At 32.3% G+C, this 23,512-nt stretch overlaps 3 protein-coding genes across 4 annotated transcripts in view; 2 read left to right on the top strand and 1 right to left on the bottom strand.

Moving 5' to 3' along the window:
• LOC126780773 (amyloid beta A4 precursor protein-binding family B member 1-interacting protein) overlaps window positions 1-1,254 on the top strand; it is a 273,890-nt gene extending 272,636 nt beyond the window's left edge. The window contains exon 14 of the transcript XR_007670535.1: window positions 1,240-1,254. The gene's annotated coding sequence lies outside the window, so the exon portion shown is untranslated. The remainder of the gene's footprint in view (window positions 1-1,239) is intronic.
• Window positions 773-23,457, top strand: LOC126780775 (procollagen-lysine,2-oxoglutarate 5-dioxygenase). Of its 2 annotated transcripts, none has more exons than XM_050505472.1 (13): window positions 773-931; window positions 13,650-13,887; window positions 14,701-14,873; window positions 15,315-15,482; window positions 16,289-16,485; window positions 16,699-16,952; window positions 17,189-17,413; window positions 20,790-20,931; window positions 21,300-21,482; window positions 21,649-21,753; window positions 21,918-22,064; window positions 22,259-22,373; window positions 22,724-23,457. In XM_050505472.1, the coding sequence occupies exons 1-13, from the start codon at window positions 784-786 to the stop codon at window positions 22,891-22,893; spliced, it is 2,265 nt and encodes a 754-aa protein (XP_050361429.1). In that variant the 5' UTR covers window positions 773-783; the 3' UTR covers window positions 22,894-23,457. The 2 variants fall into 2 exon arrangements, with proteins under 2 accessions (XP_050361429.1, XP_050361430.1); XM_050505473.1 differs by lacking the exon at window positions 773-931 and adding an exon at window positions 12,188-12,846.
• On the bottom strand, window positions 18,293-19,492 carry LOC126780798 (immunoglobulin domain-containing protein oig-4-like). The gene is made up of 4 exons (XM_050505511.1): window positions 19,329-19,492; window positions 19,189-19,260; window positions 18,872-19,021; window positions 18,293-18,504 (listed from the first exon to the last, which is right to left on the bottom strand). The coding sequence occupies exons 1-4, from the start codon at window positions 19,428-19,430 to the stop codon at window positions 18,346-18,348; spliced, it is 483 nt and encodes a 160-aa protein (XP_050361468.1). The 5' UTR covers window positions 19,431-19,492; the 3' UTR covers window positions 18,293-18,345.
• Window positions 23,458-23,512: the final 55 nt, after the last annotated feature.

Below are 23,512 nucleotides of genomic sequence, written 5' to 3'. Positions count from 1 at the left end.
GTCAGTTTCTTATTGGGAAGCGAATGGGATGGATTATTGAAAAATAATCACTAGTAACAACAAAAAAATGACCAGTTGCAAAGAAAACTCTATTGATGTGGAACGACCCGCTAGCCAACTTTCACTCAATCAAATTTCTTTTATTTTCGAATTCACGATTCTATGCTGACAAAGTGCACTTTTGTCGAAGTTTTTTCAAGCGTAACGTGAAGTAGATCGGCGGACAACGGTTACAGATACCGAATAGGTACTGTGGCCAATTTAGTTCACCGGTTAGGAATAATTTAAATTGTATTCGTGAAACATATTTTACGATTATACTTCATTTGCATTTACTTAAAATAAGATATTAAACTAGGAGTGTAATTTCTCATTACCTGATTATTAAGTTTTGCACATTGTCTTGTTATGTCGTCATAATGAATGGGCCGAGTATATTCAAGCACAAATAAGCCTATAGTATTAGGTCGATTGGCATTTCATGCAGTATTTGTATATATGTGTCGTATGCTTAATGCCGTTGATGATAATACAATGCATACGAACAATATTTGACAAAAAAAATATATATATTTAGTTTTTTTTGTAATATTTAATTATAATTTTATTTTATTCGTATACTTAATCGAGTTGTTTTTTCCAGACTTTCATTTCACGGTTCAATCTAGTTGCTTTGATCGACATTATTGTACACCTGGTCTGTACAGTCACTCAGCCTGTAATCAATTTCATAGCGGCGAGTGGGAGCAAATGCAGTCGCGTGTTGAGCATCCGGGGAGCAAGATGCGCCCAACTCAACAGCTCTTGCCCGCTATCGGGTTCTCTTGGGCAATTGTTTTTGTCTATGTTTCGCTACTGAGTCCGGTAAAATGTGATTATTGCGAAGAACATGAGAACCGGTTCTGTGACATATTAAGGGAATACATCGAGGGTAATTATCTAAATTATATATTTTGATTTTTATTATGTATATATTGGCTTTGCGATTGTGATATTAACTAAGTTATTTAGGCTCTTTAATATTAATAAATTATTAATATTTAAAATAAAAATATTTATTTTATAAATTCAATTAATATTTCAAATTTAAACCGCATTTTGTAAGATTCCTCTGTCAGTTCATAATTATGATTTGCGGCTGAATAATAATTTGTGAAATTAATGCTAAAATATATTTATTTATTTTAGAAATACTTATTTTTCTGTCGCCTACCGCCTAGATATTTACATTTTACAAAGTTAATATTGTTCAATTTTTAAATAAACTCCTACGTCTCATGTTAAACACTTAAAAACTTTAAAGAGTCAAGTAAAATAGAGAATTTAAAGAGATGTACGATGTTGCAAAACATTTATGTCCGTGAGTAAAGACGGATAGTTTGAGCGTCCAGAAACTTTTTGCCTTGCTTTAAAAAGCTCCTTTAGCTGTATATCAGCGCGCTTAATCCGCTTTTCAACTAATATCGTCTAATCTCTCTTTAAAATATTTCGTTTCTACTACTATTCTGTTACTAATAAAATAAAATAATAAAGTATTTAGAAATATATTAGACACTAAACACTAAAATCCAAATGTGCCATAAAAAAATTAATGAATGGAAACTATAAAAAATGCCGTGTCGTGCATCATATATAGTAAATACTTGATAAAACACATTTTTTTTAAATATATTAAAATTTGTTATTAAGCGAATTTCGTACAACCACAAACTAACGATGTTTTTTATGATTGCTTTCTTACTCATGGCGTTAGATGCAAATCACAAAGTACCCCTATGGAATATAGTCTAGACATTTTAAGGAAATGCTCTGATGCCTAATTTTATCAAAATTGGATACCAATTATATATTCATTTTCTAGTTTCATAAGCAGTTCATTTTGTTATATCGCATTTACACGTGCTCGTGAGTGACAAGGCGAGCGGCGAGGCGAATCGCAACGCTTATGTGTAACCGGTGCGCTCGCTATTTCACTTTTCTTGTCATAAACGGTTTTTTTCGACGCGAGTAGAAGGATGTACCTATGGCAAGGCGACTCAGTCAGTGATGCCATTCTTTATGTTTGAGAAGAATGGAATTAATATTTTTTAACTTTAGTTGGAAAAAAGCGTCTTTTAACGAATTTGAATTATTAACAAAATATTTAGAATTTCTCACAATATAAATTGAGATAGACTAACCAGGCAAATTCAGAGATATTAACAATGTGCATACGAATTTTCGCTGTATTATAGGTTGTAAGTTTTTAATTCGATATTACAATTTCAAAACAAATCTTTACATTACGTGTTTTGCCTGTTCTGTTTGTACAGACATAATAAAATCGATATTAGATGCATAGCAGTCGATAGATAGATTATAAATATAGTCGATAACTTTAATCTTTTTCCAATAACGAAATTGAACAACCATTACTAAATGAAATATATTGCCAATCGGATTTCACTCAAGCATAAGCGTTCTGAAGAGACCACGTGATCCGTTCATTTTGTAGGATTACTTATCGGACTGTTTAGACTGAAATTTTTATTCAGAATACAGTTATAATAAAGCCTATAAAGCCAGCTTAATAAACACGATTGTTATGACAATCCGTCGATTGATTATTGAGACACTTTACTTCATATTATCTGGATTAAATTTTTGATTTCGAGTAAACGCTCGCTCGTGTCAAAAAATGTTCGCTGACTAGCGCGGTTAATTACCAGCACACGTGTAAATTCGGTATTAGGTTTCCATAATATCCAGAATAAATTCCAGAATAGGAAGGCGGACGAGCATACGGGCCACCTGATGGTAAGTGGTCACCAAACGCCCTTAGACATTGGCCTTGTAAGAAATGTTAACCATCGCTTACATCACCAATGCGCCACAGACCTTGGGAACTAAGATGTTATGTCCCTTGTGCCTGTAATTACCCACATCACATCATAAGCTATTCAAATGTTTTTGAATAATAATAATGCATCGAATTGTAAATTCTAATAATAATTAATATGTTATCTATTTCTATTAGATTATAGTTATTTATTTTATATTACGGCATCGATTAACTCATTGAAATATTATTTAATACAATAACTTAATTATGATAGATACGTGTTTTCATTTATTTATCACAACAAATAGTAGCTCTACGAATGATATTCTTATATTTCCTATGTGCCTAGTGATGTAAAAACCACATGATTGATCTTAAGGCTTTCATCTCATTCATGTCGAGGCTAAGTAGGTAAGAATATTAGTAAAACCTAGAAAAAGCCCAATATTGTAACTTGAAAGTAAATCTGTCAATGCATTTCATTAACGATTATACTTACAAACTAACTGTGCCCGCGGTTGCACCCGCGTATAACTTAAACAAATCACTGAAAGCACTTATAATATTTCAGTATATACAACCATTTTATTATCATCCGGATCTAGATAGGGCAACATACAATTGGCCATGAGAATAACATCATTCCCTTAGATCTATTCCGACATATTTGAATGTCTTTCCATGTGCTTTATTTATTGTGACTGCAAACGATACCTACACAGCAAATTGTGTCCTTTTAAAATTAAAACGTAAATCTGTTTTATTTAATAATTACGTATTTTCAACTAACCCAGTAAAAATTTAACAAAACCATGAAAAAATATATATATGCGGCAACGAAACGAAATACCTACCTAAACTATAAACATTAACTTACAAAGTTATTTACAAACCGAAAACATTTTTTATGTATGTATGTATGAGTTTTTTTTAAATAAGTAGGTTATTATTAATAACTACCTGTTGAAATATGTCATAACTATAAAAAGTACTAAAACTGTCTATGATCTTATCTCAATATCTTTTATAAGAATTTATTCCATGTTTATAAAAACGACTTTGCAAATAATGCCTTATTTTATAAACAAATTTGGTTAGGTACACACAAAAGGTTAGGTTAGGTTCGATTAGTCAACCTTAAAAGATAGACATACCTACATCTTCGCCTGGGCACGCTAACCGACATATAGGTACCAGCATAAAAGTTTATTTAATATACATTGGAAGTATCTAAATCTATGAAACTGTACATTTTTTTGACTTTGTTTAGCTCCTATAAACTTTCAATCATCATCATTTTACAGACTATCATTTATAGGTAGCTAAAGTTTCAGCCAATTCAACTGAAGAGTCATTTTATAGCTTTATTATGTAAATGTTCGACGTGATTATTTAAATTGACATAACTGTATTATTTATTAACTGACTAAAAAAAAATAATAATAAGAGAAGTTAGCCACAATACATTAGTGAAACCGCATCCGAATCCGTTAAGTCGTTTCTAAGATTAGCGCGCACAAAGGCGCAGATAAACAGACAAAAATTCTGACAATCACTGTTTTGGGTTCTATTGCGTTGATAAAACCCGATAATAGTTTTATTCAAATATCTTCCATGTACAGACCGCGATTAGTAACATTTTTTATTATATGAATAGATGAAAATTAATTTGGTGGTAGTAATGGTGGCGGCTTTGTGCAAGCCCCTCATTATTATTTATATATATCAACAGTATACAGAAATTCTTGCCAAATTATCTATAAACGCCCCTTGATTGTCTCGTACATTTATAAAAAATAAGCAAAAATATGGTAATGGAAATACGGTTCATGTTTTTGTATGGACTGATACAAGGTTAGGTCCCACCTACTTATCAGATATTCTACCGCTAAGCAGAAATGCTCGGTATTGTTGTGTTCCGGTTTGAACCAGTGCAATTAGATGTACAAGGGAAATAACACCTTAATCCCCATGGTTTGTGACGCATTGATTTGAGTAAGGAATGTATAATATTTTTAACAATGTTCATGGGCGGTCGTTACCACATGCCATCAGGCATTGCCTGTACACCCCTATCTATTTCATATAAAATATCCCAATATCATTCAAATCCGCTGTCACTGATATCATTGATGAAAAGCTAATTCAGCACCAATGTTAATTAATATTTTAGCTTAATCCTTCAACCATGTATTGACTGCATAAATGAAGCTGTTCCTCTAGCAATGCTTACAGTATTAATTAATTAAATTCTGCCTATCAACTTTAAACAAAATATTAACACTTCTAGGAACAGGTATTTTATCAGATACACATGAAGGTTACGCCCATTTATTGGAAAAGTCTTTACAGCGACGAAAATAAACATTTCCAGGATATTCGATATTGGACATCACGTTTATGACATACGACAATAATTGTCAAAGGGACACGGTGTAGTAAACATACACATGCATCGCTGCTTTGATATAAAGTGTTCGTTTGCTTAGTTCATTTTCATAGATATAAGCTAGATCTATAAATATAAATAAAATTGATTTCGAAATAACTGCCTCTTTTAAAGTTTATATGGCTATTTGCGAGTTGCCAAAACCAAATTGCCCAGGCCAATCTTTGAAACTGCTAAAAATTACAAATGACATAACTGTATTATTATAAGTATTTCAAGGTTCCGTTTAGTCTTTATTTTATCAAAATCGGTTGAGTCTATCAAAAGTTATAACATACGTATTTTTGTTGTTTTCTATACACAAATTGACTTTTCCTGACAGATTGCAATGCAGAGCCTAAACCCTGTGGGTTAGTAACTTAAAATTTTGGCAGTTGATGCATTTTATAATGTAAAAACCCACCAAGGAAGGTTTATATTCTACCCCTAAAGGGTTAAAATTAGGGATGAAAGATTGAGTGGAAAGCCGTCATTTTCGAAGTTAGATAGATGCCGGGATATTTAAGCAACAGAATCGTAGATCGGAATAAAATATTTTTTCTTTAAGCTATAATACTTTTTTCTAACCAGAATGATATTTCATATCTTACTTTAAAATCATTGACTTCCAAAGAATCATTTATCCTTAATTTATATTTAAGCGCAAGCAAAGCCGCGAGCAATAGCTCGTTATATAATAAATATTATATGTAGACTGAGTGAGACATGTATATTAAATTCCATCCCTGCCAACGAAGCAGTAGGTACATTGAAAGGAACGCCTTTCTTAATTATATTAGATAGATGCTACTTATTTTTAAGTGAAATGTATATATGTTTAGATAATATTACCCTATACATATAACTTCAAAATATTAATTAAAATTCTTTGATAGTAACAGTTTCTGGTATTATTAATTATTTGTTCGCGAAACATGAAAAAGCTAACAATAAGACTTGAGCTTTTCGTATCTAATAATCGTAGAAAGCTCACAAACCTTCGATAGTCCATGCCTCGGAAAGCACGTAAAGCCGTCGGCCCTGCGGCTGAACTCTTTCCGGTCGTGACGGATTGCCGTCTCATCGGATTTTGAGAGTGAGGAAATAGAGAGTGATTTGTGCACTACAATATATCCTGCGCAGTTGGCTAATCTCTTTTGATATTGGCCGCCGTTGCCGAAATCGGTCTGGAGGCCTATTATATATAAGTGGATGTCAACATAAACGATAGTTTCAGTGAGTAAATCGTTCAGGTTGATATGATATTCCAGATTAAGAATTCACACCCCTATTTCAATAAAATTAGTAGTTCTATTCATAATTATTTTAGTTGTAAAACAAAACGAGCCACGAGCTATTGTGTTCCCGTAATCTGCTTAAATAACCCATGTATGAATACCCTATGAACTTGAGAATGTTATTAGTGGCGTGCACATTTTCGCTTTTCAAATTTTGCCGTTTTCTTAGGCGCGACAAATCCGGGTCTCTCAGTAATATTTTTTTCGCGTTAAAGAAAGTTTATTTCTCATTAAGAATAATATTCACTTACATTAGAACGTAAGATAATTACAATAATATCCTAGCGGCGTAACAAAGTAACATTTATAAAGCATATTAGTAAAAGAGAAAGAACAATACAGTTACGAAGAGGGTATCTGTGAAAACCTTGTTGTATTATTGTCGATAGTCTGATCTTATCGCAAATACACGGATTAAGTACAACTAGGAAGTGGTATGAGTAAATGAGAATTTATGTATTTATTATTATTTTTTATTGCTTCTTTTTATGTTATTAAATTTAATAAATTATTTTACATTATTATACAGTTTGTTTCATATTATTATTTGTGTTATTTTATATTGCTTTAAACTTTTAATAGTCTCTTGAACTGACGCATACTTTTTGCTTCTTTAATATTTTTTGGTAACCAAATTATTAAAACGTTTTGCTCCGTCAAACATAATATTTTTCTTCTCGTAGTTAATAGTACGAGATTTTGATAGTTTTATGTCATTAGCGTTTTTTAATTTTATTGTTTGGGATTGTTGGTTTTTATTAAATTGTATTTCTGTATCCTTGATACGTGGAATCAGAGACAGTTCCAACACTATGCAAAGGATTATTGCAAAATGATATGAATGCCTATATGATGAGGCGGATGATCCATAAGTCTATGTAATACGCTGGTTCATGTGCCTCATACACAATCAATTTAATTTCTTATTTCATTTTATTTTAGTTTATCTCAATATATATTTGTATATTATGTCTCTTTTTATGTCAATTAATTAGCTCATTATTCATTCATATATATTTTAATTATTATTATTATTTATGTGATTGTGATGTGAGTGTGATTGTGATTCTAATTATTAATGTATGTTTAAAGTTATATTTAATTATCATGTACTAGAAGTTTGGACCTTGTTACCTGAAGAATAAAGATTATTATTATTAATAATAATAATAAAAAAATTATTGTAATTATATATTTACTTTTATCTATTTTAACATAATAAAACATAGTATTATATTGTAACAGAAACAAATAAGCAATGTATCTTGTGTTACAAATGTAATACCACCGACATTGTATGTATTAGTGCCGTTGAACAAATGTTATGAGCAAATACTGAAGTGTTAAAGAAAAGCGTTTACTTTGTATGATTTCTCATAGCCTTCGTCGCGTCAGTTTCCTAGCTTAATATTTCTTTAAACCTCATTTGTGCTCACAGAATACGTCTGCGATACTGTGAATTATCTGTTGATTTGATCAACTTTTATAAGCAGCTTTAGGTGGTCGTGGCAAGTACCTAGATATTATTAAAAACAATATTTTACTAAAGTTGTAGATAGGAATAAAAAAAATATATATTTACCCAAAATTATTACAATATTCATTTAAAATTCATTATTAAAATACATAAAAATGTGTACGATGATGAAATTTATTTAATATATAAATTAAATTAAAATTATAATTATAATATATAATATATAGAATTGTCATATATTTATTTTTAATATTTCCATGCTTTTGCGTAATATATAATTATCATTATTTTTTAAGTAAATGCCTACATTTTTAATGATAGTTGCAAATAATTATTCGGTTAAATATTTTATTTAATCATTTATCACAATCTATCGTTCTGTATGAAAAAATGAATGTTTGTATGCGTTAGTAAACTATTCATACGGTTAAAATGGAAAAAATAGTTGCTTTGCGTACGTGAAGATTCATAGCCCAAAGAAATAAGATTTTTGTCTTTGTATGTTTGTTCTTCAATATAAACGTTACATGTGTACATATCCTTATTTTACACGTGCGAAGTGACGGGGCGGGGCCTGTAGTTAGTAACTTATATTTTTTCGTTCATATAGTAGACAGCACTCGTAGCGGCGAATGGAATAACTACGTAACAGCTGCTATCTCAGCGCCATCTATCTAATGCAATGAGAAAATATTGCTATATTTTGAATACTCACAGTGCGAGCTAGATGGAGCCTGTTGTCTTGTAACAAATAATTTATTACAAAATAATCGTTTTGGCAGGATTAAAATATATCAATTAAAAAAAATAATATTAGAGTTTTGTGAATACGTTCCTCAAATAATATTTATGAAAATGTTTTTTTAATTATTATTTCATAAATGATTTGTGATCTTTAGACAGTCAACAACAAGTAACAAACTTAATTACAATAGTTATTTTTCCTATTTAAGCAAGTTTTTAGGTTCCCAAAATAGAGGTATTATCAAAGTGATAATGGTTTTAAATAATAATATTGTATAAATTGTATAAACAATAAGTATCGAACTAAGAAACAAGGCTTAAAATGAATATGTTATTTTTTCAGATAGAGATTAATACTGATTTATACTAAAATATGAATTGAATTAAAGTTACCGCTTGAATTTTACTACTTTTAAACAAAAAATTAGGGATATCGTTTCGAAAGGGACACTGAATTGCAGGGCCCACAATTCAGTGTCTTGTCACATCATAAAAATAAAAAATGAATAAAATATGAACCAAAAAAAATCGGCACGACAAGGACATCAAGCTGAAGCGTATAAAAATCTCATGCACTCGAGTAATTCAAATAAGCGTTTTTTTTTGCATTTTACAAAAATCAAAAAATCTACAAGCTTGCGACACGTCCGAATCGTCAGTCTTATGAATGGGAGCTTTTTACGGGTTCACTTAACATCCCCTCTTATTAGAAGCGCTCGAATATTTCCATGTGACTGGTTTTTTTTACATTTTTGAGTCTGTAGACGCTTCGTCAACGGTGAAAGGTATACATCATATAATCATATTTACTTTCATGGTAAAAAGCTAATCAGCTTAATCCAATAGGTCCCCTCGATGCTCGAGTAAATCACCATTTAGCATCATGGGCTTTCCTACTCTTAGTTTTAACTACAAAATACCCTATAACAAAGTGCTTAGTTATTGTGAGGACAGGTCGAGAATATAGCCTAAAAACCTAGTTGAGGTGGTGCAGTGGCTAGTGCAGGTGAATCTTAACGCCTTAAAAATCGAATTCGGGTGAACACGACTGGGTTTTTTTGTGTGTGAGTGAGCAGCGTGGTAGGATAATCTCTAACCTTATAGTCTAAATCCAAGTTTGAAATTCAGAAGTACCTGAGTTTTCTTCTATCATAAATTATAAATAGTATTTCGATAAAATGTAGTATACAAATTACATTTATTAGGTGTGGATCAATATTCATATTACAAAATTTTCAGAGAAAGATAGGTATCCTCTGAACTAATCAATCAATACGTCATTTTTAGTTCTTACTGTCTTATAATACTGTCCTAAGTATTACTAAATATTTACGCACTAGCTAATCCAACCGATAAGAACATTATCTCTCAGATTATAAATATATATATTTTTTTTATTATCTGTCTCTGAGCATAACCTGTTAAATGTTCATGTGCAGGACCACCGGTTTTGTGTTTTTTTTAACTGCCAACTTTTGGGATCGGTGCTATCCTGGTTCCATTTCACCATCTTCTTCGAGAACATTACAGACTCACAGAAGGACTATACGTATGCTCACCTCTCCGCGTATAGATCCTCGGGTCGATATCCACCAGAATGTCCAAGGGTAGAAAGCAAGCAAGGGCGGTTGCCTCCTCGTAGGGTATCGTTCAACATCCCCGTGGTAGACGAACAAGGCACTCGAAGTGTTCTTCGAAGCCTCAGCGCCCGTCTGGGACGAAGCCCAAGTATTTCATATACTTCGTTATTCGAACGCTAGGGTCACCAACGTCCATTTGCGATATTTTTGCTAATGTTCGTAGTTTAGTGGTAGTGTAGTGGTTGATGTTAACCGATTAACTTTCGACAATTAATGTTATTTGATAGATGATATAATAATTAATAGTAAGTGTAGTACACAGCCGTTCAGAACCCAGACTTCAACTTTGACATTGATATGTCAATAAAATTGAGTATATAATATAATAAACTCGAGTCAGTAATTTTTGCAATGCAATCTAATATATTATGTTTATTTCTTCCAATATAAGAAGAAACAATCAAAGCTCATAACTCATCTCATGCCCTGAGGGGCGTAGAAGTCGTCGTCAGAGAATATACCAGAGAACGGGCAGCAGTGTCTGAGTATTATGATCAACTTACTGCGATCGACAACCTGTCTACAAAGCGTGGCGATTATGGCATATCCCTCCTATCATAGGCACAACCAAACCATAACAGCTGTGGCAACGGTGGTGCAGAGGATGCTAAGCATCCCTGGCAGATTTCGTGTTAATAACACCGATGACCTCTGGCCCTGGCAACATATAACACGCAGGCGTTTGACAAGTAGTTAGTTTCAAGCTTCTGGGCTGGAAGGATTTGATATGAATATCAATGGCGAGTACATCATTCATCTTCGATTTGTCGACGATATAATGATCATGGCTGAGAACCTTGAAAGACCTCGGCACTATGCTCTCAGGACCTCAGCAGGGTCTATCAACAAGTGAGTCTAAAAATGAACATGGACAAGAGGAAAATTATGTTGAACCTCCATGTTGCATCCTCCATTTAAGTAAAGGTTTAAAATTTTGCACTCGAAATTGTAGACAACTATGTATACTTAGGGCCATCCAACTAGGTTAGTCTAACTACGAGAAAGAGGTCAATTGTCAAATCCAACTCGATTGGGAGGCTTCTAAGAAGCTACGCAATATCTTCATATCCCAAATAGCACAGTGTCTCAAGTCGAAAGTCTTCGAAAAGTTTGTGTAACCAGTGATGACTTACGGATCAGAAACGTGGTCGCTTATTATGGGCCTCATAAGAAGGCTCTCTCTCTGCAAGATCGAATTAGAAATTATGAACTCTGCAGGCGCACCAAACTAACCGGCATAGACCAAAGAACTGTTGAATTTAAGTGGCAGTGGGCGAGGCATGTCAATCGCAGATCGTAGTGGACTAACGATAAGGTCGCGGGAAAAAAATTAGATGGGGGTCGCACAAGACTGGCTATCAAGGAAATCTACGTTTTCGACGAGGATATGATGATTATGAAAACAAATTTGTACTATTAATCAATCAAAAAAATTAATATAATAACTATTTGAACAGTAAATAATTAACTTTTATGAGTTTTATGCAAAAGTCTAAAGTCACGATTTAAATACTCGATTTAGTGTTCGAGTGTTATAAACACTCGAAATCTTAACTCGAGTTTTGTGCGTCCGAATACTTCGATCACTCGCCATTCGTTACTGAAATATAAATAATAATAAATAATATGAACTACTTGAAAGTTTAATGAGCAACATTCGGCTGACTCCGGAATGTAATAGTAATTTACTATATGCCAACGTCAAGCTCGATACATATTCTGTGACAGTGTGAATACACACAGTTGACAGTATTGTCAAATTGTGTTTGCGATTGTGTGTGACTGAAGAGTAAAGCTGAAAGTTTGAAGCTTGCGAGTGGGCAATCGACAGCATTTATATTTGTTAGATTCTGTACACTGACTATCTTATCTTTAATATAATTATTTAGGTAGTTCTGTTTTTGAGAATTTTTATAAAGTAATCATTGTAAATTAAATAGTTTTATATTTATATAAATATGTAATAAAAAGCGCGGGACGCAAAATTGACATTTCAAACTAATCGAGATTGTTTACAATTATTAGTTAGCTTGCTTCCAATATCAATTGCGAGCGAACGTTTAATAACAATCAAAACTAAGGTGACGCAACATTGGTTTGTGTGAGTGCGTTTATTATTTGATATATAAAACCATATGTGTGATGATCTCATAGCGACACATGGTTCACCGGGAGGAAGCGTGTTTTATCTTAGTGTTTGGGTGACGTTTCTCCACTGTTGGAGCTTATCGCCTCGGAAGCGGGACCGCCTATGTGGGGCGATATAAAACGTTTTATTAGGAACGTTGCCGCCACCGGCCCCAATTTTATGAGCTACGAACATTAACTGAAGTCCATTGAACTCGTACTCGTCGATAAATCTAGAAATATGAATACATTTGTGCTTGTACACTGCCTATTTCTCATTTTTGCTAGTAAAGTGGCGGAAACCTCTCCAAGTAAGTAATTATTTTGTTTTTAAGCTGGCGTAAATGCACAAAAAATTTATAAAATATAAAATAATATGTATAAATCAAGTTATGCCTATTTCATATCATCCGGAATATGATTTTTGTGAAAATGTTTTTAATTAAGTACCTAATTGGAATATATAAAGTTTATTCATAATTGAGCTTTGTTCAATTCTTCAGTATTAAAAATGTGAGATATCAGCAAAGCGAAGGCCTACCATCTGAGTTCAACAAACATGTATGCTTAAATTAAATAAGTCGTCGCGTTTGGACTCTACTACCACTTACCATCAGGTGGAGTAGAGTCATTTACTCTCCCTGCGAATATTAAAATATATATATATATATATATATAAAATAAAAATAATCTTGACCACCACCGTGCAAATGCCACAACACTTTTTCAGCCAATTGCGATAAAAACATGCTAATTCATAGAATGCGAACTATATCAAGCCCAAATTTTTATATAAGCAATTATTTTTATTGTTCTAATCTTTAACTAAATTAATCATAACAAATCAATTTGACTATGAAAAAAATACAAGGAGTAAACTAAATTCTAAAATAAAAACAAACTATACATTAGAAATTTATATAAAAAAATTGTTTTTAAAAATCTAATATGACATTGACATGATCACATAAAATGTTTTAAATTTATATTTTAAGGCATGGCATCCAATAAATTATAATAATTTTAAAATAATTGTCTATTCTATATATTTCAATAAAAATTGTAATTGTTAAACTTTTTTTTATAGTGATATCATTTTCATTAAATTTCACAGGCCCGGAGGTTTTGGTGTTCACCGTTGCAACTGAAAGTAACCATGGTTTAGAAAGATATCTTCGATCTGCTGAAAAATATGGCATTAACGTTGAGGTTCTTGGAATGGGACAAAAGTGGGAAGGAGGTAATATGGAGTCCCCAGGCGGTGGTCAAAAAGTCAATTTACTGAGAGAAAAACTTGAATCAATTCAATTAAATACCAAATCCAAGGAACCAATTATCCTTTTCACTGACAGGTAAGTTTAATAATACTGTTGAATCAATTATGCAGTCTATACTCAATATAATAATTAGTATAAAGTGGATCATATTTAATGTAAATCTCTGATTTGTATTTTTTGTAGAAATTATTTTTTTTAATATCTTATTATTGAATTACAAATTCGAATAAATTTTTTTTATAAGAATAAGTAATGTATAAATTAATTCATTCAGTCATATCAGTTAGTTAACAAAAGGTCAAAGAAGCATATAAAGATTGTTCTAAAAAATACTACTTATCACAGTAATAGGTTACGAGGCAATTTATGTGAATAAGTATTTTATATGAAAAATAGTCAACAATGGAATTTTTATAATAACACTAAGAAATTACTAAAAATATGAATCTAATGTGGTTTTAAATAACACAAATAAAATTATCTCAAGTTGAAAATTACTAACTTTGAATAACATGAAACATCTTATATGTGAAATATATGAAAAATATATGTATAAAAAATGTATAAAAAGGCAATGTTTCATAATATATACAATATTAGCTATATGGCTATGTATACAAGTCAATTAATGGACAATTTATTCTATATGGGAGAACCATTGCTGTTTCGTTTATATATTAAATAGTATCAGAATGTGCTTCATTGTCTGGGCAACATTCTGACCCACATTTTACAGCTACAAGATGGTTCGGTTCAATTAAGTAACTGATGCTGATTGAAAATGTAATGCATAAATTGCCTCAATTCAATTCGATTTGTTATAAAGTCATGCTCTTTCCTGTATATAGTATTATTTATTATTATAAAATATTTAATTCCAATTTATAGTCATGACATCATGTTTCTGGGGAAAATTGATGAAATTGTAGAGCGATTCAAGAAGACCAATCGTCGTGTTCTATTCTCTGCGGAACCCTTCTGCTGGCCTGACCTTAAACTGGCTAAACAGTATCCTAACAGTAGCTCAAGCAACCCCTTTTTAAATTCCGGTGCATTTATTGGTAAATCATTTATTCATTAATAAACATAATATATATATATACATACATAAGTATATGGATTTAGTAATCACATATAGTTGACATTTTAAAATGTTTATATAATATTTTTAACAATGAAATTTGAAATCAAACAAATATAATGCAGTTATCTTGTAACAATTGGTGAGAATGAAAATATAACATTAATACAGCAACAAATTGTGACCATTGTTACCATATGTCTTAATGTGTAATGAAATTGTTCTTCATTTATATACATTAAAAGTGCAAATATTTATATTTATAGTCAAATATCTACTATTGAACTAGTTACTTTGAGGCAGATTTAGTGTTCTGCCACTTTTTAATGAACATAATAAAAAATTTATTGCACTTAAGTATTTCTATCTGATGACTTATTGACTGTCCTAATGACATAATACTATATTGTTTATAATGCAGGTTATTTACAAGAAATATTACAAATTCTTGTAACTAATAAGATCAACAATCATGATGATGATCAGCTGTACTATACGAAAATTTATATTCAAGAAAAATACAGGCGAAAGTTTGATATTGGACTAGACAGTAAATGTACTCTATTTCTTAATTTGAATGGCGCATTATGTAAGTACCTACATTGATTCCATTGCCTGTATAAATATAAAAAGTATTGTTCATAATGTATGTGATAAATTAAGTATTTTTTTTTTATTATATTTTTTGTTTTATGAAATTAAAACAATGAGTGCCTTGTCAGGCCTCCAGATGGTCATGTGCATTTTTTAATGTTTGTGTTTGACTCTAAATTATGTTAATATGCATCGTTTACGTACCTTCGGTACTCTAAGCGATTGTAAATAACAGCATTGACAGCAAATGTCAAAAAAAATTTTAATTATAATTAATGAGCATAGATTATGTGTGGTTCTTTTCCGAACCAGTGGTAGTTTCTAATTTGACTCTCAATAAGTAAGCGTAATGCTTCTATGTTGGATAAAGTATTTTGATTTTATACATTAGTCATGTTTTATGGAAAGTGAAAAGAAAAGACAAAGAATAAAAAGTAAAGGTCAAATTAAATGAACTGAATGACTTAAGAAGTATTAACAAACAGACAGAAGACCACCTAAAAAAGGAAAAAAAAAAATAAACAAAGAAAACCGAATTCATTGAAAACTACATTATAAATGTCCTATTCTTTCTTTTTTGTTGTTTGGATATTTTAAATAATATTATTATGACTGAGATATGTGTGAATGAACATCATTTGATACTTCAATTGTTTGCAATAACTTGCATATGATAATTTTCTTGATTCTAATAGCTTGGGTTAAGGACCCCTATATACAAGAAACTTGACTAACGAGGCGTCAAAAATCTCTTTAATTGAATATTGTAATTTTTATTACATATTTTTTTATTACAAATAGCTGACGTTGAGCTTGTGGTCAATTCCACTGAAGATTGGCCTTATATTAGAAACAAGGCGTTCAATGAGCGGCCTCTCATTGTGCATGGAAATGGACCATCTAAGCTGATGCTTAATCATTTTTCGAACTACCTGGCAAAATCATGGTCGGTCAAAGAAGGTTGTGTGATGTGCAAAGAGAAGAGGATTGAGTTGAAGGTGCAGTATTTTATTGTAATAAATAAATTTAACATACAAATATTAATTCGAAAATAACTTCCCAGTTTTTATTAGTGATTTACTATAAGATCTCACACATGTTATGTTTCATACATGTACTGATGGTTTTGCAAATGAAAGATTTTGTGATGATTATAATTAATCACCACTTTTAAAGAAATATAATTAAATTTCATCAATTATTTTCTTTAGGAGGATGCTTTACCAGTAGTAATGTTGTCGGTGTTCATCGAACAACCAACACCCTTCCTTGAAGAATTCCTTCAACAAATCGACGAAATTGACTATCCGAAGGACAAAATCCACCTCTTCATGCATAATAATGTAGAATATCATGAAGCTGAAGTGGATAGATATTTTCAAGCACACAGCAACCAATACTTCACAGCTAAGAGGATTACTCCGAGTGATTACCAATCAGAAGCTGAGGCCCGGGATATAGCCAAGTAAGTTTTAATATGATTTAGTGGTTAAGTACATTCAAAAACACTTTATTTCAGTTACTTGGCATTATTTGACAAGTTTTAGGCGGGAAAAAATTCTTTTCAGATTCAGATATAAAAAATATAAAATATCTATTTAGTAGTAATATTAGAATGTTATGTGAATGTACTATAGTTAATAAAAACTTTCTAAGACGTTGAAAAAAATATTTTATTATAAAATTGTTTTTATTTTTCAGAAATAGATGCGCGAACACCGCTTGCGATTATCTGTTCTCGATCGACAGCGTCGCTCGGGTAGGGCCTTCAACGCTCCGTTATTTGCTGTCCACTGGCTATGACATCGTAGCTCCGATGCTAGTGCGGCCCGGCCAAGCCTGGTCTAACTTCTGGGGCGCTATTAATTCCCAAGGATATTACGCTCGTTCTTCTGACTACATGGAAATCATTAATGGAAATAGAATGTGAGTTTTTATATGTTTTGAACATTAGATTCGTGTACAAAAAGTAAGAACAATACATAAAATACATGGACTTTATTAATAATTAATAATAATATAATAATAATATCCTGGGACATTATTCACACGGCCATCTGATCCCAAACTAAGCAGAGCTTGTACTATGGAAACCAGGCAACTGATATATTACGATACGATAATATACTACTTTGTTTTGTAAATACATACTTATATAGACAATTACACCCAGAGTCAGGACAAACAGACATGTTCATACGCACAAATATCTGTCCTGGGTGGGAATCGAACCCACAACCTTCGGCGAGAAAGGCAAGTATCTACCAACCACGCCAACCGGCCCGTCGGGTTGGTCTGGAATTAAAGATAATGTATGTGTATTTATTTATTACATTACATAATAACATCTTCCCACATGTATATCCCCGTAGTGGGCATCATAAAAATAAATTCTATAGCCTCTGAAAGAAATTCGCGCACATATATACAAAAAAACTTAAGTAAGGTTATAAGCCAAGTAATTGACTTATTTCAAAAAGTTATTTTACTATGTATTTAGTTGGTAATAGTATCACGTATCACGGTAATAGCTTTTAACCACAACGAATTCACATCAAATTGTTATATTTTTTAATCAAAACTAACTAAAACAAAAATTATATGATAATTTTATTATAATCAAATCTGCTTTTTATATTTTTTTAATCGAATAACAGTTAGTTATTTTGAAATGTCCTAAATTCAAAAAAAAATAATCTTTTATCGCAATGATTAAAATATGTTCAAATGTATAAAATATTAAACGCATTTTTTTTAAATTTTTAGTGTTGTTTTGATCGGATACCATAAATAAAACACAGAATATAATCAACATGAGTTTGTTTTATAATTATTGTACGTTCAAATAGTATGTAGATTCAATCAAATGCAATGGAGAAGTCCGTTTTGAAGGAGCGCCTGTCTATCGCATACATGTTGTCTGCTGTACACTCGTACACGCCTGCGTCCATCTGGGTAGCGGGATCGATCTCGATTTTAGATTTAACCCGATCATCGTCTATCAACCATTCGTGAATCTGAAATGTCAAAATATACGAATATCGATATACGTATCGACGTTAGACGAGCCTAGTGATGTGAAAGTTACACTAGTGGTTGGAACTAGTGTGAAACAAGCTTTACTCTTAATTAAATAGGTGTAGTTCCTCTGAGAACAGGCAATGATAGAATTTTAAATTTTAACACGATTGCAGTCACTAAAGAATCAGAATAATTAGTACCATGTCTTAGCAGATTACATTATCATGCCGAGAAAGTGCTTTCCAATTCCTTAATTTTTGTTGATATTTAGACTTACGAGTGCTCGATTTACACACGTTATCATAATTTATTATAGAGTTATTTATTTGATTCATCAAAAATAATAAGTGATTTTTTAATTACGTGCAAGTAGTGATGAGCAAATATTTCGACGCCATCTTTGAACCAAGTGATGTGCGGACGCGGTGTTCCCTTCGCAGTGCAGAGGAAGGCTATTTTATGACCCAGAACGTACTCAAGGTCAAAGTGCGAGGCCAGTAGAATTTTTGCGCCCTGTTTTAAAATAAATTTCGCATAAGATCGCGTCGTCAGTTATGCTCTAATAAAAAAAATCGCATCTAAGCTAACAATAAAAATAAACGTCATTTATTTTGTGTAATATCAAAAATAGACAAGCATTGTATGCTAAGTACAGATTATATCGCTGTAGCCATACTCACGTCGTTGCTATTGTAGTACCGGTCAGATTCGGGATCTCTGTATTTTCCAGTGATCGGTAAACCGATTTGTACCTGCGGGGAATAGGGCATTAGTTTGATATACGTATCAGTTTCTATATCGTTAACATCGTGTGTACCACCTTAGATTTGGTCCTTGAGCGTGTTCGTCCACGCCGCGCATCGCTCTCTAATACTATGAGCAGGAGCATCAGTGCCGCGACTGTAGTGCGTTTCAGCAACATGTCTGCGAATTAGGAGAAGGTGTTAACTTTCCGAGAGTCTCTCAACTACTGCGGCTGGCGACGATTGACTAATGACATAGGTAATGGGGACCCTTGTCCCCCTTCGGAGCAGCTACGTGATTTCCTTTACGATTCATGCGACGCTCTGAATTGTTCGAGGGGGTCATTGATACACAGGACTGTCGTTAGACGCGAGATTTTTTTTTAATTATTTCAAAACTTTCTACAGATTATTAAAAAAAATCATTTAACAAGACACAGATATCTCAATATTTTTAAATTATATCAATTTAATAAATTATCTTTAATTTGAAAATAACATCATTTTTGATGCACATTATATAATAATACAACTGAAACAGTGCCTGTCCGATAGTTGTTCTTAGTTTCAATTGCTTAGTGTGAATAGATTTGTTGAATCGCGGAGGTACGTCACGAATATTACAGCAAGGGTGTTCGGCGTCGTGTGTTTCGTTCACAAACAGCTCATAATCACCTGTATCGTATCAATATCTATAGAGCTGTGTACATGTCAGTTCTAGTATCTTCCTAATTGACACACTTTATGAACCCTCGCTCGCGCTATTTTTTCCGCCAATCTTAATTCTCTAAACTGTTCTGGGTGGACTTTGATTGAAATCATTGATCTAAAAAGTAACTGAATGTAAATGTTCTATTGCGTGACACCTTTTGCCTCGTCATCTTTTAAGAAAGCTTGGAGCATATTCCACCTCGCTACACCAATGTAGGTTAACTAACCGTGTCCGATGAAAATCTCCCACATATGTATCAGTTGACACAAACAGCCGAACACGAGATGAAAATAAACATAAATTAAGCGCAAGAAACTTCACTGGTGCTTGTTTGGATTTGAATCCGCAATCATCGACTAAGATTGTCTTACCACAGGACAACCTGAGCTCATTATTTAGGTGTTAAATTCGGCTGTTATTGAAAGTTTTCTGAAACACAACAGTATTATAAATTAAAACACTTACTGTATGAAAAATATCGTCTTCCATCCCAGGAATATGAATGATCTTTGAGGGTAGTGAAATATTTATCATGTGCAAAGTTCAAATGATTGTAACAGATATATTATAACTAGACGGAGTTGTAACATGGAAAGCGTAGATTCGTTCCTGTAACCTTGGACTCAGTTCCCTATACAGATAATTGGAGGGGAAAACAAATATCCTCGTAATTCCTTTAAAACGTCATTGCTAGTCTACTTTAAAATATAATATGTTAATATACAGTAACAGGCGTAGGTACTAATATATTATTCTTTTATAAGTGCACGTATTTACTTTATGTACCAACGTAATAAATTTTTAAAACGGATTTTTTTCCTTACAGTGGCATATGGAATGTTCCGTTTATAACTAATTGCTATTTGATGAAAATCTTAATTTTCCGCGACAAATCCGATAAGGAAGTCAGCCATATTATGGATGGTATAGATCCAGACATGGCTTTCTGCGCTAGTTTGCGAAAACAGGTAGGTTTCGTCTTTTTAATTCCATTGGCAATTCATAATTACAGTGATTCAAGTTTCTTCTGTTAACACTCTCGTGTCTCAGAAAGCACGCAATGCCTTGGGTCCTGCACCTGTCTTAACATTATTCCGACTCGTTATCCGACACAAGAGTGAGGGAATAGTCAGTTCTCAGTTAGTGCAGTGTAACATCTTGCGCAGTTGGTAATTCTTTCGTCGAATCGTCCTGGGCATCAAATTATTACTTCAGTCGGGACTGCTTTGTAAAATTTCTGGAAAGTATTTTCCTTTAAAGCTATTTTCGTAAAATAAGAATTTGGACATGAATTGGCCCATTTATCCATTAAACTAATTTAAAAAAATCGCTATAGGGTTATATGATGTATGTCAGCAACGAAAAGGAACTTGGACATTTGGTCAATCCTGACACCTTGGACATCAGCCGTAAAAACCCGGACATCTACCAAGTGCTGGATAACAAGATCGAATGGGAGCAACGTTACCTCAGCCCGGAATATGCTGATAACTTTGCTGAAAATCGTAAGCATTTAATGGTATGTATCTGTTTAATATGTCTCCGGAAACTATTACATAAGGATTCACAAAATGATGTATTTATATATACTATGAACTATCAGTAAGACAGATTTTGAAACTCGCTTATTTTTCATGTGCAAAATATTTATACAGCAACTGGAATTTAATGTGTTATATTTTTAGCCATGTCCTGATGTATACTGGTTCCCAATTATGTCTCCTCGTTTCTGCGCCGAGTGGATTGAGGTAATGGAGGACTTTGGCGAATGGAGTGATGGATCTAATATGGTAAGAATTTTATGTTCTGTCAAGCCATATATATGAGTACTTACATTCTTATAGTAAAAATAAATATAGGCCCGTATTCATCCTCCTGAGAAGATACACAGTTTCAAATGAATGCTTAAGATTTTTTTTTCACTATTCGTTAATAACCGTAAATCTTCAAACAGGATCAACGTCTAGAGGGTGGCTACGAGGCGGTCCCAACTCGTGACATTCATATGAAACAAGTTGGCTTGGACAAGCAATGGTTATACATTCTCAAGGAATACGTCCGGCCCCTGCAGGAAATGGTCTTCACTGGATACTATCACAATGTAAGTTGCCTTTGATATGCAAAGGCATGCAGATAACTATTTCTTGTGAACTATGCCGGAGATATTCACGGGTCAGTCATTGCCAACAATACCTTAAATGCATAGAATGTTACCTAACAGTCATTGTTATCATGCCGCGTGTTCGGTTAGTATTTATTACGGTATTTATCTATAACTTTTTTGATGTATTTCAGCCGCCAGTGTCTGTAATGAATTTCGTGGTTCGCTATCGACCCAACGAGCAGCCCTCTCTGCGTCCCCACCACGACTCTTCCACATACACGATCAATATCGCTCTAAATACACCCAGTAAGATGCAATTAAATAAAACTCAGATTAATTATGGACTATATTTATTAAGTAACAGACATTTTAATTAATGTTTTAATAGACAATAAGTATATGTATAATTTATTGAAATGTTGTCTCAAATATAAGTATTTAATATACGTTTTTCCTGAATTCAATTGCTAACATATTATCTATAATGTTTATATTTCAAGTCGTTGATTTAAAAATGATCAATACATTGACCTGATACTGTCAGAATGTTAGTGTAATATAAATTCTAATTCTTAAAACTTTGCACCTATTTTCCTAAAATAGAATAAGTCGTGAGTACATAATTAAATTAACAAAAACATTATATTTATTAACAGATAAGGACTTCGAAGGTGGCGGCTGCAATTTCATTCGTTACAATTGCTCCGTCAAAGACACCAAGCTCGGGTGGATGTTGATGCATCCCGGACGTTTGACTCACTTCCATGAGGGACTACGCGTCACGAAGGGCACCAGATATATCATGATCTCCTTTGTCGACCCGTAGACTATCAAATAAAACATAATAAAATATAATCATAAATAGTCCTTACCCCAATCCCCGCTTTTAGAATTGTTCTAATACCTTGCTCCAAATATTTCAATAATATTATCCTATGCTGCTTAACTTTTAAGCAATTTTAATCCATATTGTATTAAAATAAAGGCGTAGTGGATATAACATACATATATCGTAGGCTAAGTGAACTGCATTTAAGATATCGTAAGCTACTCTACAGCTCTCTATATTGCTTTTTTTTTAAAATAAATATTTTGATGATTTTATTTTTACTTTTAATATATTTTTTTAAATGATTATAATATATAGAATTATTTCGTTCGAATATTTTAATATATAGCCGTCACTTTATTTAGTATAATCTAAGATGTATGATTAAGTTTTAAATATTATTTGTTACGTGTAATTGTTTCCTAATAATTAATATGTTAAATTGTGTTGATTTTATACACCCATTGTCGATTTCAGAGTATAATGTTAAAATTATAGGTTAACCAAAGATTTAAAATTTACTGGAGTAGTGTGTAGGTGATTATGAGCAAATAAATAAAAATGTAAAAATTATGTGTTTTATTTACTCATATTGTCCACTTCAGAGTTATATACT

This window comes from Nymphalis io, chromosome Z (assembly GCF_905147045.1).
Source record: "Nymphalis io chromosome Z, ilAglIoxx1.1, whole genome shotgun sequence".
NCBI lineage: Eukaryota > Metazoa > Arthropoda > Insecta > Lepidoptera > Nymphalidae > Nymphalis > Nymphalis io.
Note: the sequence above shows the minus strand (reverse complement) of the source record. Positions and strands in the feature narration are given on the sequence as shown.